The 15,724-nt window shown below is 49.1% G+C and overlaps 1 protein-coding gene across 3 annotated transcripts in view; it reads left to right on the top strand.

The window, feature by feature from the left end:
• Window positions 1-15,724, top strand: part of ESR2 (estrogen receptor 2) — a 76,330-nt gene that overhangs the window by 18,840 nt on the left and 41,766 nt on the right. For 2 of the 3 annotated variants that reach the window (XM_077323892.1, XM_077323890.1), the window contains exons 2-6: window positions 553-610; window positions 3,214-3,713; window positions 5,727-5,849; window positions 8,839-9,014; window positions 14,570-14,686. In XM_077323892.1, the coding sequence (XP_077180007.1) occupies window positions 3,280-3,713; window positions 5,727-5,849; window positions 8,839-9,014; window positions 14,570-14,686 (850 nt within the window). In that variant the 5' untranslated portion in view covers window positions 553-610; window positions 3,214-3,279. The remainder of the gene's footprint in view (window positions 1-552; window positions 611-3,213; window positions 3,714-5,726; window positions 5,850-8,838; window positions 9,015-14,569; window positions 14,687-15,724) is intronic. The other variant, XM_077323891.1, reaches the window with a different exon arrangement.

Genomic DNA, 15,724 nt, shown 5'->3' on the forward strand with positions numbered 1-15,724 from the left:
CGTTTAAGGATTCACAGGGCTCTAGCAGACCACAACTGTTGCTGTTAATTGTGCTGAAACCAACATAGACTGGAATTTAGTGAGAGTGACAATGAGTGGCCAGGGGCCAAGTGGGCTACCCCACATGAAGTTGGTCCTGGCCCCTGGCCATGCTCTGCTATGGAGGGGGGGAAGGGACTGTGGGGCCTATAGCACATGCAACGTGGATAAATCACTACTGTCCAGGACAGGAGTGGCCAAACAGTGGTTCTCCAGATCCCCATGGACTACAATTCCCAGGAGCCCCTCTGAGCAGGTGCTGGCAGGGGCTCATGGGAATTGTAGTCCATGGATATCTGGTGAGCCACAGTTGGGCCATCCCTGGTCCAGGGGGGCTGATCTCTCTCACCAGGAGAACAGCTGCAATCTCAGGAGGCCTCCAGCCATCCCCTGGAGGTCTCCAGCCATCCTCCAGCTGTGCCCTGTGCACAACTCATTTATTTGAAAGAAGCAGAGGTGTTTCAATTTCCCTGATGAAGAAAGCCTACATTAATTTCCTTCTTTATGTTTCAGGAAGACACTTCCAGCATGCTTCCTCCCTCTGTGTTCTGCCTCTCAGAATGCTAACAAGGTAAATGAATTTGGTCCTTTTCTCTAGAGGACCCTACAAAACCCATTCCATAGTTTGGGCTATTCTCTGAGGGCATTTAGATGATGAGATGGGTCTCTGTTTCAAATCCAGTTGAAGTCCAAGCCAACACACACACACACACACACACACACACAATGTTTACTGAGCTTGCGTGAGCCCTCTATGACTGAACAATGTCCTATCTTGGTCAAGGCATCTAGAACAGGGGTGGCCAAACTGTGGTTCTCCAGATATCCATGGACTACAATTCCCATGAGCCCCTGCCAGTGCTGGGAATTGTAGTCCGTGGACATCTGGAGAGACCTAGTTTGGCCAACCCTCATCTAGATGAACTGGAGTTTGTGATTGCAGCCAACTGCGTCTTGCCCTGATCACCTCACCAAGGGGATGTGATGTAGCTCAAAATCCACCGGCTACATTATTTTGCCCTCATCCTGGGAACAACAACTGGGCCCTGAATACTGGAGGATCCCACAAAACTTGTTCTGTGGGGTCAGAGAGGAAAGCCTGTAAATTTAGGGCAATGTGTTTGTTTTGGGCAAATTGGAGGTGTTGTTGTTGATGTCTCTTGCCTAGAACCTAACAGGAAATAGTTATAGAGAGAAGCAGAGAATTAAGGGTTGTTTTTTTGTTTTTTTACAATGACATTTTGCCCTCACTTATGTTTTCCAGAACAAAGGTGGAAGCCCAGTGGCACCTTTAAGACTCACAAAGTTTAATTTGGATCTAAGCTCTCAAATATACACAAAAACTTATAACCAGTATTAAAATTCACTGGTCTTAAAGGGTTCTTCTGGATTCAAACTTGGTTCTGTTGCAGACATTTCAACTTTGTTACCCTTGAGAAACCCCTGAAAAATTCTCCAGGCTTTGAGAAACCCCAGAAGTGGCACAATCGTGCAGAATATAGTTGGGAAGCAGAGCTGCATACATGCCCACCTGGGGCCCTCCCCTTCCCACCCCCTCCAGGCCTAACCTTGGCCATTTGGGGAGGTGGGACATGTTAACATGAGCATATATGGTCATAAGAGCCTCTTGTGGCGCAGAGTGGTAAGGCAGCCACCTGAAAGCTTTGCCCATGAGGCTGGGAGTTCAATCCCAGCAGCCGGCTCAAGGTTGACTCAGCCTTCCGTCCTTCCGAGGTCGGTAAAATGAGTACCCAGCTTGCTGGGGGGTAAACGGTAATGACTGGGGAAGGGAATGGCAAACCACCCCGTATTGAGTCTGCCATGAAAACGCTGGAGGGCGTCACCCCAAGGGTCAGACATGACTCGGTGCTTGCACAGGGGATACCTTTACCTTTACCTTTATATGGTCATAAAAAGGTAAAGGTATCCTCTGTGCGAGCACCGAGTCATGGCTGACCCTTGGGGTGACGCCCTCCAGCGTTTTCATGGCAGACTCAGTACGGGGTGGTTTGCCAGTGCCTTCCCCAGTCATTACAGTTTACCCCCCAGCAAGCTGGGTACTCATTTTACCGACCTCGGAAGGATGGAAGGTTGAGTCAACCTTGAGCCGGCTGCTGGGATTGAACTCCCAGCCTCATGGGCAGAGTTTTCAGACTGCATGTCTGCTGTCTTACCACTCTGCGCCACAAGAGGCTCTCTATATGATCATATCACCTGGAAAAAAAATGGAACAAATTAAAAATATTTATGCAAAAATTAATTAACTCCCATCCATTTGGGAAGCTTAGTCACGAAACCCTGGTTGAGGACGCCTATTCTGTTGCTTCAGACCAACACAAAATTTATGTTTTCAAAAAGCCAGGTAACAGCTAAAAACTGGAGATGAGAGAGTCCACAGCCCAAATCGGGTAAACTGATCTCTGCTTTCTGGAGATCAGCTGTTATCCCTGGAGATCTCCAGTCACCACCTGGAGATTGGCAACGCTAGTGGCTTTGTATCCCACAACCCTCAAAATCAGCTGGATGAGAGATATCGGCTTGGCTTTACCTCATGGCAAGGCCTCTGATCAGAGATCACCAAGAAGGCGAGGGGGAATTGGGTTTTTTATATTGGAAGCCGCCTTGAGACTCCTTCAGGTTGCGAGAAGCGGGGTATAAAAACCAACTCTTCTTCTCCATTGGTCGAAGAAACAAATTTGATTTTATTCTCAACTGTCTGAAACGTTGGATTCGAATTATTTTCACGTGAAGATGTTTTAACCTTGCTTCTTAGGGATGTTGTAGCCGCCCTGAGTCCCCCGGGGAAGGACGCCATATAAACCGGATAAATAAATAAAGAAGAAGAAGAAGAAGAAGAAGAGTTGGTTCTTATATGCCGCTTTTCCCTACCCGAAGGAGGCTCAAAGCGGCTTACAGTCGCCTTCCCTTTCCTCTCCCCACAACAGACACCCTGTGGGGTGGGTGAGGCTGAGAGAGCGCTGATATCACTGCTCTGTCAGAACAGTTTTATCAGCGCCGTGGCGAGCCCAAGGTCACCCAGCTGGTTGCATGTGGGGGAGCGCAGATTCAAATCTGGCATGCCAGATTAGAAATCCGCACTCCTAACCACTACACCAAACTGGCTCTCAGTTATGAAGACAGCAGATGAGACAAATAAATATTTCTGTGTTCCAGGCCAAACGTTCCAGGATGACTTCTTGAAGGGGAGGCATCCGGCCTCTCTCTCTCTCTCGCTCCAGAATGTCCCTCTGCACGCCGTCCCACAAGGAGTTCTCTCAGTTGCCTCCGATCCAAGAACTGGGACACGGCAAAGCGGACGTGAAGAGCTCTCTCTCGGACCTCGGCTCCTCCATTCCTTTCAGCTGCAGCCAGTCTGCCCTGACCGTGGAACACAGCCCGATCTACATCCCGTCTTCGTACGTGGAAAACAGGCACGAGTACTCCGCAATGGCCTTCTACAGCCCGGCCATGATGAACTATAACATTCCCAGCAATTTTAGCGATTCTGAAAGCGCCTCTCTGCGGCAGACGTCGAGCCCAAGCGTGCTGTGGGCCGCCCCCGGGCACATCTCGCCGTTGACGCTCCACTGCCAGCCGTCCGTTTTATACTCTGAGCAACCAAAGAGTCCGTGGTGTGAAGCGAGACCTGTGGATCATGTCCTGCCGATGCACAGGTTAAAAATACTTCTTTGTCTCTGTCTGTCTGCCTGCCTGCCTGCCTGCCTGCCTGTCTGTCTAGTTAGCTATTGGACTGGATTAAGATGGGGAGCTGTGTTAGTCTGTCTGCAGTAGGAGAAGTCCAGGGCCCATTCTGCACACATAGGATAATGCACTTTCAATGTGCTTTGGAACCTGGATTTTCCTGTGCAGAACAGGAAAATCTGCTTCTAAAGTGCATTGAAAGTGCATTATCTATTGCAGGGGTAGTCAAACTGCGGCCCTCCAGATGTCCATGGACTACAATTCCCAGGAGCCCCTGCCAGCGAATGCTGGCAGGGGCTCCTGGAAATTGTAGTCTATGGACATCTGGAGGGCCGCAGTTTGACTACCCCTGATCTATTGTGTGCAGACTCAGCCCAGGAGCAAATGAAAGACCAGCAGAATTTGTGGCAGGGGAGGAGCTCTTATGAGTCACTGCTCTCTTCCAAGATGAGTAGCCCTGTTAGTCTGTCTGGAGCAAGAGAAAAGAGCCAGCGTCCGGGGCCCATTCTGCACATATCGGATAATGCACTTCCAATGTGCTTTTGCAGCTGGATTTTCCTATGCAGAACAGGAAAATCTACTTCTAAACCGCATTGGAAGTGCATTTATCTAATGCGTGCAGAATGGGCTCTGGAGCAACTGAAAGACTAGCAGAATTTATGGCAGGGGAGGAGCTTTCGTGACTCACGGCTCACTTCTTTGGATACTATCTGAGATACGTATGAGGATGTATCTGAAGAAGTGAACAATGACTCACAAAACCTCCTCACCGGCCACAAATGTTCTTAGTCTTTAAGGTGCTATTGGACTCTAGCTCTTGTCTACTAACTAACTAACTAGTTCTCAACAATTCTGTCACACACACATGCGCCCTTATTGAGCCTATGGGTTCCTCTGGGTTGCAGGTCATTCGTAGCAGTTCCACTGGGCCTGCAAGATGGAGCTCTTCCACCCAGCTTATGGTTGAGGCCAGCAGAACTGCGGAAACACCTGAGTAGGGCCTCCCTCGTCCTCCCCCCTCTCCCCCAAGGGGGTCCGCAGTTTAATCAGTTTTATAATGATTCAAATGATATTTTGAATTTTTAATAGACTTTTAACGAGGCTTTTGTTTTTATACTGCTTGTTTACTCATGCCTGTGTTCACCGCCCCGAGACGATTGATCGTGAGAGGGCAGTATAGAAGTCACACAATAAATCAATGAATCAATGTATCAATAGCAGGTAGCTGGTGTAGATCCAAGCTGAATGGTACAGAAGAATCTGCATTGGGTTACCGCTGAGGAAGTGGAGTCCACACGGAGTTTGCTTTCATCTTTCGTAAAGAAATATGAGTCCTTTATTTAAATGAGCTCCATTCAGGGTGGGGTAGTGCAGAGATGGCATTCAATCTGCCTAGCTGTGCTAGGATGGACAGAGAGGCACAAGCCAGGATGGTGTAGTGGGTAAGAGGGCCAGCCTGTAATCTGGAAGATCTGGGTTTGATTCCCCATTCTTTCTCCACGTGCAGCCAGCCGGGGGACTGTAGACTAGGAACAGCCCTGTGAGAGCAGTTCTCTAAGAGCAATTTCTCTCCGAGCTTTCTCATCCACTCCACAGGGTGTCCGTTTTGGGGAAAGGGAAGGTGCTTGCAAGCTGCTTTGAGACTCATTCAGGTAGAGAAAAGCGGAATATAAGAACCAACTCTTCTCCTTCTTCAGTAATATCAGGGCTGTCTCAGCCTCACCCACCTCACAGGGTGGCTGCTGTGGGGAGAGGAAGGGAAGGTGCTTGCAAGCTGCTTTGAGACTCCTTCGGGTAGTGAAAGGCAGGGCATAAAAATCAAGTCTTCTTCTTCATGGCTGCAAGATGAAGGAGGGAAGGAGGGAGGGAGAGAGTGGGGGAAGAGAAAGCAGCCAGAAGGAAGGAAGATTCCCTGAGAGCAGCAAAGGGATGATACCAGAGCAGTCTATACAGGTCCTGACATGTATCATTCTGGCTCTCTGTAGTCCCCCTCTGAAGTCTGTGTCTAAGAGGCAGTGCAAAGTCCTTCACTTTCTACAGTCGGTGCCCCTACAGAATGTCTGCCTTGAGGGAGTGGCCGACCCGCCTGGGGAAGGAGTTGTGGGCAGGTAAGTGGCAGGTGTGGGCAGGGATTGGAATCTCCCTCTTCTGCATGTCCAGCGGAATCGAAGGGGTTAGAATGTTCACGAGGCACAACGGACTGTACCACTTCTGAATGTTCCCCCACTTTCTTAATTTCCCTGTGGCCCTTTCTGCCATGCCCAGGGCAAAGCCAGGCACCACTTTGGGGTTGGGAGGAAAATTTCCTCCAGGCCAGACTGGCCAGGGACTCTGGCTTTTTTTTGGGGGGGGGGCATCATCTGGGCATGGAATTGGGGTCACTGTGGGTGGGCCGGTGGTTGTGAATTGCCTGCATTCTGCAGGAGGTTGGACTAGAAGACCCTGGAGGTGCCCTCCGACTCTAGGATTCTATGAGAGTGGAAAACTTGAACCTCAGGGAGAAGGCCTATAGCCTAGCGTTGTGTCTGTCGTTCCAGATTCCTGTTGAGAGGAAATCCAGTGTGGGATAAAGGAGAGTTCAAAAATGCAATAAGCTACCTTGGGTGCATTTTGAGATGGTCCAGCCCGTTCCATCATTTTGGGATTCCTCTACCTGTGGGGCTTGCGGTGGAAACAGATCTATATTTGAGAGAAAAGCAGTTTTTAAAACTCCCTTTGCTCACTGGCATAGGCTGATTCCTGGGGAGATTTGATGGGGGGTGGCCCCCTTCGTTCCCTGCTCCCCAAGGAAGAATCATGTCTCATCTTGAAGTGGTCTCTTAGTCGCACAAGAAGATTTTCCTTTTGCCGTCCCGTGTCTCCCTTCTGTTTCGTTTTATGGTTGCGCCTTAACGCTGCGTTCGTGACATTAATGTATTGCCATGGAAACAATGATTGTGGCATTGAAAATTCATGAATTATAACTTAAATGAAAGTTCAGCAGCGGGAGAGAGGACGGACTCGGTTGCCAAAGGCTCCCTTTCCTTGATTAAATGGGCAGAAGGCCATTAAAAAAAAATTATAGAGGATTTTGTTTTTATAAAGGCGATATACAAAAACTTCCCTGGAGTCAGAAGGGGATTTACTGAAGCGCACGTGTGCAGGGCAAGAACAAGAACACCTTCTGATTATGCCTCTCTTAGGTTTGTCAGTTTCGGGTTGAGAAATACCTGGATAATTTGGGGGTGGAGCCTGAGGGGGTGGGGCTTGGGGCAGGGGAGGGTCTTCAGTGGGATGTAATGCCATAGACTCCGCCTTTGAAAGCAGCCATTTTCTCCAGGATTACCGCTCTCTGTCACCGGGAGATGAGTTGTCACCCCAGCCTCAATTTTAGCCTCTCTTGTTGGATGGAATCGTCCCCATCCGGAGTTTCACATGAATTGCGTTGCACGTGTGGAGCTCCTGTTTGGGCAAGGGTAACCTCAGTTCACGGATTCTGGGGGGCAAAACTCAGAATGCATCTGGCAATAATTCAAAGAGAACAACACTATTTTTTTTACTGTTCACTTAACATCCTATCATGTAGCAGAAGCACAAGTCTTAGTAGCACAACATAACAGGGGGGAAAAATTTGAGTCCCGGGGCACCTTTAAAACCAACAAAGTTTAATTCTGGGTATAAGCTTTTGTGTGCATGCACATTTCTTCAGGCACACAAAAGCTTATATGGTACTAAGGTGGTAGGAGATAAGGGGGCCGGGTTTCCAGCTCCAGAATGGGAAAGTCCCTGATTTTGGGGGCTGGAGCCTGGGGAGGACAAAGATCTCAGTGGAGTAACATGCCTTAGAGCAGGGGTAGTCAACCTGTGGTCCTCCAGATGTTCAGGGACTACAAATCCCATGAGCCCCTGCCAGCGTTTACTGAGTCAACCTTGAGCCGGCTGCTGGGATTGAACTCCCAGCCTCATGGACACAGCTTCAGACAGCATCTCTGCTGCCTTACCACTCTGCGCCACAAGAGGCTCTTAGTGGGAGACCGCCAAATATGTCCAGGGTTGCTATGCAGAGGCAGGCCCCTCCCTTGCCTTGAAAACCTTCTGGGGTCATCATAAATCGGCAGCGACTTGCCGGCACCTTCCACCACCCCAGTTGCACGCATGGTCGCTGATCAGGCTGAATGGGCGATGTCCTTGTGCATGCACAGTTGGACGAGCACTCAGTGCAAGAGGTCAAAAGGCCAAGGCCGATGGTGCGAAAGAAAGCAAACATATTTTATTACTCAATGCAAAGTGAACAGATAAGGGCATCTATGGGCATCTGAACGAACCTTTTGAATGCAAAAATTTCAAGCATCGAGCCTCTTTGTGGCAAAACTTGCAGCATTCCTAGTTTCAATATGTCCAGAGAATGAGAGAAGGAATGCTATGTGCTACGGCTTCTGACCAGTGTAGTCAGGGGAGAGGGGATGGTGGCAAGCAGCGAGTGGCAGTCAGGGACAACTTGCTTTATTTTACTTATTTATTTATTCTTACATCATTCTGCCTTCCCCTGAGGCTTCGGAGTGGATTATATTAGCTAGAAAAACAGACAAGATAATGTAGGTATGCATACATATATATGCTGATAACTTAAATGGACTCGGGGAATGGTAGAGGACAGGAAGGCCTGGAGGATCATTGTCCATGGGGCCGCGATGGGTTGGACACGACTTCGCACCTAACAACAACAACATTTGTAAATATGTATCTGAAGGACCATCTAACTCCTTATGCTCTGCGAATTCTAATAGGCTTCTTGGCCTTGGGCCCTACCTGGTGTAGGCATTAGGCTCTTCTCCAGAGAGTCCTTATTTATGTTCATATCACCCAATAAATGTTTAAGTTAAAAAATAATATATATATAAAAATTAATTAACTCCCACCTATGCGGGATCTAACCCAGAACAGAGGATCCCAAGGGAATGAGGTTCCAGGTTGGTCAAGAAACCCCAGGGTCTCACAAAACCCTGTTTGAGAAAGTGCCGTAAACCGTAGGGATTTTTGCGGTGAAGACCACAGAAGAGCTGGCGTAGGAGTTCCGTATTCCTATTTTTGGTAACTGACCTGCACCTCTTCCCTCAGAGAGACCCTGAAGAGGAAGCCCAGCGGCAATGACTGCACAAGCCCCATGACCAACAGCCCGGGCTCGAAACGGGACGCGCACTTCTGCGCCGTGTGCAGCGACTACGCATCAGGCTATCATTATGGCGTCTGGTCGTGCGAAGGGTGCAAAGCCTTCTTCAAAAGAAGCATTCAAGGTAGGATGTGGATTTTTCAAAAGAAAGATTTAAGACGGCGCTGCATGTTGGAGAAGGGTAATTCTAAGATTATTTATCTATTTCAGTGGTTCTCAACGTGGGGGGTCACGGCCCCTCGAGGGGTTTCCCCGGGGGTCGTGGCGGTGGGATGGCGCTGGCTTCCTCCGTTCTGCCTCAAAGCTCACCAAGGCTGCGCGGAGGAGGCCAGCGTCATGGTGAGCAGGAGCGGCGGCGCATGACTCAGTGTCCGTGTCTGCGCATGGATGCATGTGCGTGTGTGCCACTGCTGCCCGTGCTGTAAGGGTCACGGCATTAGGGCGGTTGAGAACTTGCTGATCTATTTCCTTTGTTTATGTGCTGCCTTTCTCCCAACGGGGGCCCAAAGCAGCTGGCATCACTTTCCTCTCCTCCATTAGATCGTCACAACAGCCTTGTGAGGTAGGTGGCTCCTTCGAGGCTAACAATATTTGGGGGTAAAAAATGAGTCGTAGCTCATGTCTTCTGAAACCCTGCCACAAATTGTTAGCTTTCAAAGTGGTCCTGGGCTCTTGCTCTTTTCTACAGCTACAGACAGATTAACATCACTGGCAGTCTTCAAGCAAAGGTTGGATACACACTTTTCTTGGATGCTTTAGGATGCTTTGGGCTGATCCTGCGTAGAGCAGGGGGTTGGACTAGATGACCTGTATGGCCCCTTCCAACTCTATGATTCTGTGATTCTGTGATTCTATGGCCTGTGTGTCCCCTTCCAACTCTATGATTCTATGGCCTGTATGGCCCCTTCCAACTCTATGATTCTATGATTCTATGGCCTGTATGGCCCCTTCCAACTCTATGATTCTATGATTCTATGGCCTGTATGGCCCCTTCCAACTCTATGATTCTATGAACATGGCTACCCATCTTGATCTATCCTGTGAGGTATGTTAGGCTGAGAGTGCATTACCGGCCAAGGTCACCCAGCAAGCTTCCATGGCACAATTGGGGATTTGAAGCCAAGTCTTCCAGTTCTTCCTTTCACACTTTAACTATTACACCACACTGGATCCAGATTAGTCTCTCGAACAACAAAAGCCACTCCAGTGCAGAGATTTCGAGGAGATGCAGTTGAATCAAAGCTGCAGAGGAGGTGCTTATGGGAAATGTTTATTCAGAGATCAGTAGGGCTGCCAGGTCCTGGCATGGGGTTGGGGAGAGGGTTTACCAGGAGCTGCTGGGAGGGCCAACCAACAAGTAGCATTGTGTCCATTTCACTGCCCCATGTGATTTGGAAGTGACATCATCTCATCTGGGATTCTGGGGTTCTATGATTTTATGTTGGGGTGACACTCTGGTATTTGGGAAAAAAACTCTATGATGCATTTGGCTTCTACCATAGAGTTTTTGCTCATATACTAGAGTGTCACCCCATCGTCTCGGATGTGACGATGTCACTTCTAGGTCAGGTGGGCAGCGATGTAGGCATCTTTTTCAAAGTAAGTCTCTCCCATTGCCGGTTAGCTAATCAATGGTGGGAAAGTGGGGCCTTTCAGCAGAGATCCCCTGCTCTAACCAGGAGGTCTGGTAACCCTAAATATCAATCAGGGCTCTTACTCCCAAATATCAATTTGCATGACTATTATGATTTTATATCAGCCAACAAAAAGTCATTGGCATAAAATAAAATGCATCTGTACAATTAAAAAATTCATAACTTCATTCATCTAGCTTCCATGATTATATGCATAACTCATTCTAGATTTTGCCCTGACTTGAATAGCCCAGCTAACCAGGTCTTAGAAGCTAGGCAGGGTCAGCCCTGGTCACTTTGGGACATCTCTTGCCTCAAAAACACCCTGCAGGGTCACCTTGTCCGCTACAACTTGATAGCAAAAAGTAAATAAATAGAAGAGAGAACAGCTGGCTTTCTATACCCCCCTTTTCGGCACCCAAAGGAGAACCAAAGCGGCTTACAAACCCCTTTCCCTTCCTCTCCCCACAACAGACGCCCTGTGAGGAAAATGGGACTGGGGGCTCTGAGAGAACTGCTCTGTGAGAACAGCTCTAAGAGAACTGCTTAGCCCAAGGTCGCCCAGCTGGCTGCATGCGGAGGAGGAGTGGGGAATCAAACCTGGTTCTCCAGATTGGAGGGCCCTGCTCTCAACCGCGATTCCACGCTTTCTTAGTGAACAGGCCGACACAGAACTTGACTACCCTAAGAATGATTTCATGGGAACGATCCGAGAGGAGAAGAGACGTATGCAGTCTGTCAGTTCTGCTTGGAAAACTGCCACAAAATGAGCGTTACTCTCAAGGAAGGGGCAACTTTGGGATTGCCTTCTATAAAAATCCTCTCGAATCTGGATAGGAGACACGCACGTTACCCAGGAGAGGGGAAACATTAACCTGGCATGCGGCTTGGTCACCTACGCTTCCCGATGGACCGAGGCAACACGACCTGTTTGAAGGCCGTGACATCTGCGAAGAGACTTCGTGGCACGACAGCATTATCTTTTTTCCAGGGGAACTTTGATACCAACAGCCTTCAGGGCAGATTGTGGAATCTGCATCTGGCACTACAAAGCTCAGCTTTGAGAAAAACTAAATCACACAGCAATTTGGGAAAACAGATTCATCTGATAAAAGGTTTGCCAGATTAGAAGCTGGCTCTCCTCTTGGGGCAGTGGGAAATCACAGAATCCTAGAGTTGGAAGGGGCCATACAGGCCATCTAGTCCCGCCCCCTGCTCAACGCAGGATCAGCATCGAGATCTCCAGCCGCTGCCTGGAGGATGGCAACGGGTAGGCACGGAGGTTGCTACAGAAGGAGGGACATTCTCCGTAGAGTTACTCTCCCCCATGAGGAAAGCTCTCTTTATAGACCAGCTCTGAATTTGGTTTCCTTCCAGTTTTCTGCATGACGGCCAAGCCTAGCTCCAAAACGCACAAAGGCGCACACACAAACAAAGAAAAACAATCTGCCTAAACTGCAGAGGAAGGTTTGAACTCTCTACCAGTGCCGTCTGCAAGGAAAACATCTTTTTCGCTCATTATGAAATGTTTGCAATGATTTCTGATCCAGCTCGACTTCCAGTAAAAAAAAAAAAAAATAGAAAAGACAAATCAGCTGCAAAACAGCTGCTGCTTTCCCTACAATTACAGATGGGGGGGTGGAAGAAGGAGAAATGACTGCCTTCCTTGGCCCCCGGGGCCTCCCACGCAGCTCCTTAATTCCTGCAAATTTACCTTGTTCCAGACATGTTTGTAGTCGATTTAATATGAAGGAAGGTGCCGAGCATTTCACAGAGGTCCCAAATACGTTACAGCCTTTTTATTGATTGTTTCTCTCTCCCCATCCCGCACTCCTTCCGAAAAGTTCAAGGCGTGGTTCTTTCCTTCCTCTCCGTGGGGAGAGGAAGGGAAGGCAATTTGGAAACCGCTTTGAGACTTCTTCGGGTAGTAAAAAGCGGCATATAAGAACCAACTCTTCTTCTTCTCCTTCAGTAATCTCAGGGCTCTCTCAGCCTCTCCTCTCTCACAGGGTGTCTGTTGTGGGGAGAGGAAAGGGAAGGAGAATGTAAGCCGCTCTGAGACTCCTTCGGGTAGGGAAAAGTGGCATAGAAGAACCAACTCTTCTTCTTCTTCTAAACTAATTAATACCAATGAATTAATTAAATAAATACTTGTTTAACTGGAGGGCCCTTCCCGTTCCGTGCGATTCGGATTCTCTCCGGGACTAAACGGAACCTCCACCTTCAGAGGCAGTCATCCTCTGGATGCCAGCGACCGGAGGCAGCATCAGGGGAAAGATAGGTTGAGGGACTTGGGAATGTTCAACCTGGAGAAAAGGAAGTTGAGAGGGGACATGATAGCCCTCTTTATGTATTTGAAAGGTTGTCACTTGGAGCAGGGCAGGATGCTGTTTCTGCTGGCTGCAGAGGAGAGGACACGCAGTAATGGGTTTGAACCTCAAGTACAATGATATAGGCTAGATATCAGGAAAAAAAAATTCACAGTCAGGTTAGTTCAGCAGTGGAATAGGCTGCCTAAGGAGGTGGTGAGCTCCCCCTCACTGGCAGTTTTCAAGCAAAGGCTGGATACACACTTTTCTTGGATGCTTTAGGATGCTTAGGGCTGATCCTGTGTTGAGCAGGGGGTTGGACTAGGTGGCCTCTATGGCCCCTTCCAACTCTAGGATTCTATGAAAGTCTCAGCACTTTGTTCCCTGTGTTGTTAAACCTCCGGAGGAACTGGTTGGCCCCTGCGTGGAACAGGATACTGGACCAGACGGTCTGATCCAGCATGGCTGTTCTTGCAATAGGACACCCCATCCTGTCCTGTATCTGAAGATCAACATAAGCCTGTTCAGGGTCAATGCTGAGTCCTGGAACCGCTGACGCCTTGATAGCAGAGGGAATCTGTACGTACTCAAGGACTACACAGGGTCATCCTCGGCACATTCAGTGCAGCTGCATCAGCGTGTGGATGCAGAGCCTAAATTTAGAAGCATTCCTCATTGCGTTTGAATGGTCAGGAAGCAGGGGCGTGGGGATGCCTCTAAGAACAAGCCAGCATGGGTGGTCATCCCAGATTGGTGTAGTGGTTAGGAGTGCGGACTTCCAATGTGGCGAGCCGGGTTCAATTCTGCGCTCCCCCACATGCAACCAGCTGGGTGACCTTGGGCTCCACAGCACTGATAAAGCTGTTCTGGCTGAGCAGGAATATCAGGGCTCTCTCAGCCTCACCCACCCCACAGGGTGTCTGTTGAGGGGAGAGGAAAGGGAAGGCGATTGGAAGTTGTTTTGAGACTCCTTCGCATAGAGAAAAGTGGCATATAAGAACCAACTCTTCCTTTTCTTCTTCAGTAATATCAGGGCTCGCTCAGCCTCCCCTCCCTCACAGGGTGTCTGTTGTGGGGAGAGGAAAGGGAAGGCGACTGTAAGCCGCTTTGAGCCTCCTTCGGGTAGAGAAAAGCGGCATATAAGAACCAACTCTTCTTCTTCTTCTTCTCCTTCTCCTTCTCCTTCTCCTTCTCCTTCTCCTTCTCCTTCTCCTTCTCCTTCTCCTTCTCCTCCTTCTCCTCCTTCTCCTTCTTCTCCTTCTCCTCCTCCTCCTCCTCCTCCTCCTCCTCCTCCTCCTCCTTCTCCTTCTTCTCCTTCTTCTCCTTCTCCTCCTCCTCTTCCTTCTCCTCCTCCTTCTCCTTCTTCTCCTTCTTCTCCTTCTTCTCCTTCTCCTCCTCCTCCTCCTTCTCCTCCTCCTCCTCCTCCTCCTCCTTCTTCTCCTCCTTCTCCTTCTTCTCCTTCTTCTCCTTCTTCTCCTCCTCCTCCTCCTTCTCCTCCTCCTCCTCCTCCTCCTCCTCCTCCTCCTTCTCCTCCTTCTCCTTCTTCTCCTTCTTCTCCTTCTCCTCCTCCTCCTCCTTCTCCTCCTCCTCCTCCTCCTCCTCCTCCTTCTTCTCCTCCTTCTTCTTCTTCTTCACAGCTTAAGAACTGCCGGATTGCCATACAAAATGCATTTCCCGGTTGAGCCTCTTTGATCACAGGGATTTTTTTGGTAACTTTTAAAAATGTCTCTTTGCAGGGCACAACGATTATATTTGTCCAGCCACAAATCAGTGCACGATAGATAAGAACAGGCGGAAGAGCTGCCAAGCTTGCCGGCTCCAGAAATGTTACGAAGTCGGGATGATGAAATGCGGTGAGTTTGTTTCGTTTTGGCTGGGCTCGGACCGTCGCTCCAGTCTGTTTCTCCTGCCGCCCTCAGCTTCCAAGGCAGGTCATTGGAATCCTGTCGGCTTCAAGGGTGGGCTGAGCCGAAGCTCTCCCCGGTGGTTTAAATAGACATTCAGCTGTGTGTTTGGGAAGGCGGGTTCAAGATATGGACCAAGAGAGGTCTGGCTGGCCTTGACCACAGCTGGGTCCTTCTTGGTCTTCGCTCCTGCCTGGTGGAATGAGCTGCCAATAGAGATCCTGAATTGTCAACTTTTTCCAGGGCGTGTAGAATGAAGCTTGTCCACCAGGCCATCTGGTGAGGCCACTGTGGCACGGAATTACATTGGGCTTCCCTCCCTGTCCCCTGCCTTTCTTTTCCTCCGTCGTAGGCTCCCCCACCCCAGCCCACTAGCACTCAAAGGGCAGAAAATTGCCAGCTAGGTGATGGTGATTGGAACGAAACGGCAGAACGGCAGAGCATTTTTAGAATGGATAAACTTTAAAATATTTATTGGATTTTATTCTATTTTATTGTGATCTGCAGCCTTGCAGCCTCAGAGGGAAGTGGAGGGTGGAAGGGGGTAGGGGACGGAAGGCGATTGGCTGGCCGCTGGACAGACAGGCAAGCTGGTTGGAGGAGGAGGCACTCAGGGGCGGGACAGCTGCCCTGAGTGGGTGTTAAGCGCTGAGTGGCACTTAAGCTGTGAGACACGCTCCTCCTCCAAGGCCTTGCCAGAAATATTAAGTGGAACAGACGTTCTGTAACAAGTTTCTTCTGTGCTTTGGGTAGGCTGCTATATGTACTCCATCCCAGATATGGTGTCTGTCTGAGACTCTGTATGGAAAAGGGAAAATACATTGGAAACTATAGCACAGGAGTAAGGTCTAAAATATTGAAAGATTTTTGGGATGTCAGAAGAAAGTGATATCAGTTCCTGACAACACTCTAGGAATTTTAATCTATCTCTATGGTAAAAACCATAGAGACTAAGGGAAATTCCTAGAGTGCCAACTTTGATGCCAC

The sequence above is a fragment of the Paroedura picta genome, chromosome 2, assembly GCF_049243985.1.
Source record: "Paroedura picta isolate Pp20150507F chromosome 2, Ppicta_v3.0, whole genome shotgun sequence".
NCBI classification, from domain to species: Eukaryota; Metazoa; Chordata; class Lepidosauria; order Squamata; family Gekkonidae; genus Paroedura; species Paroedura picta.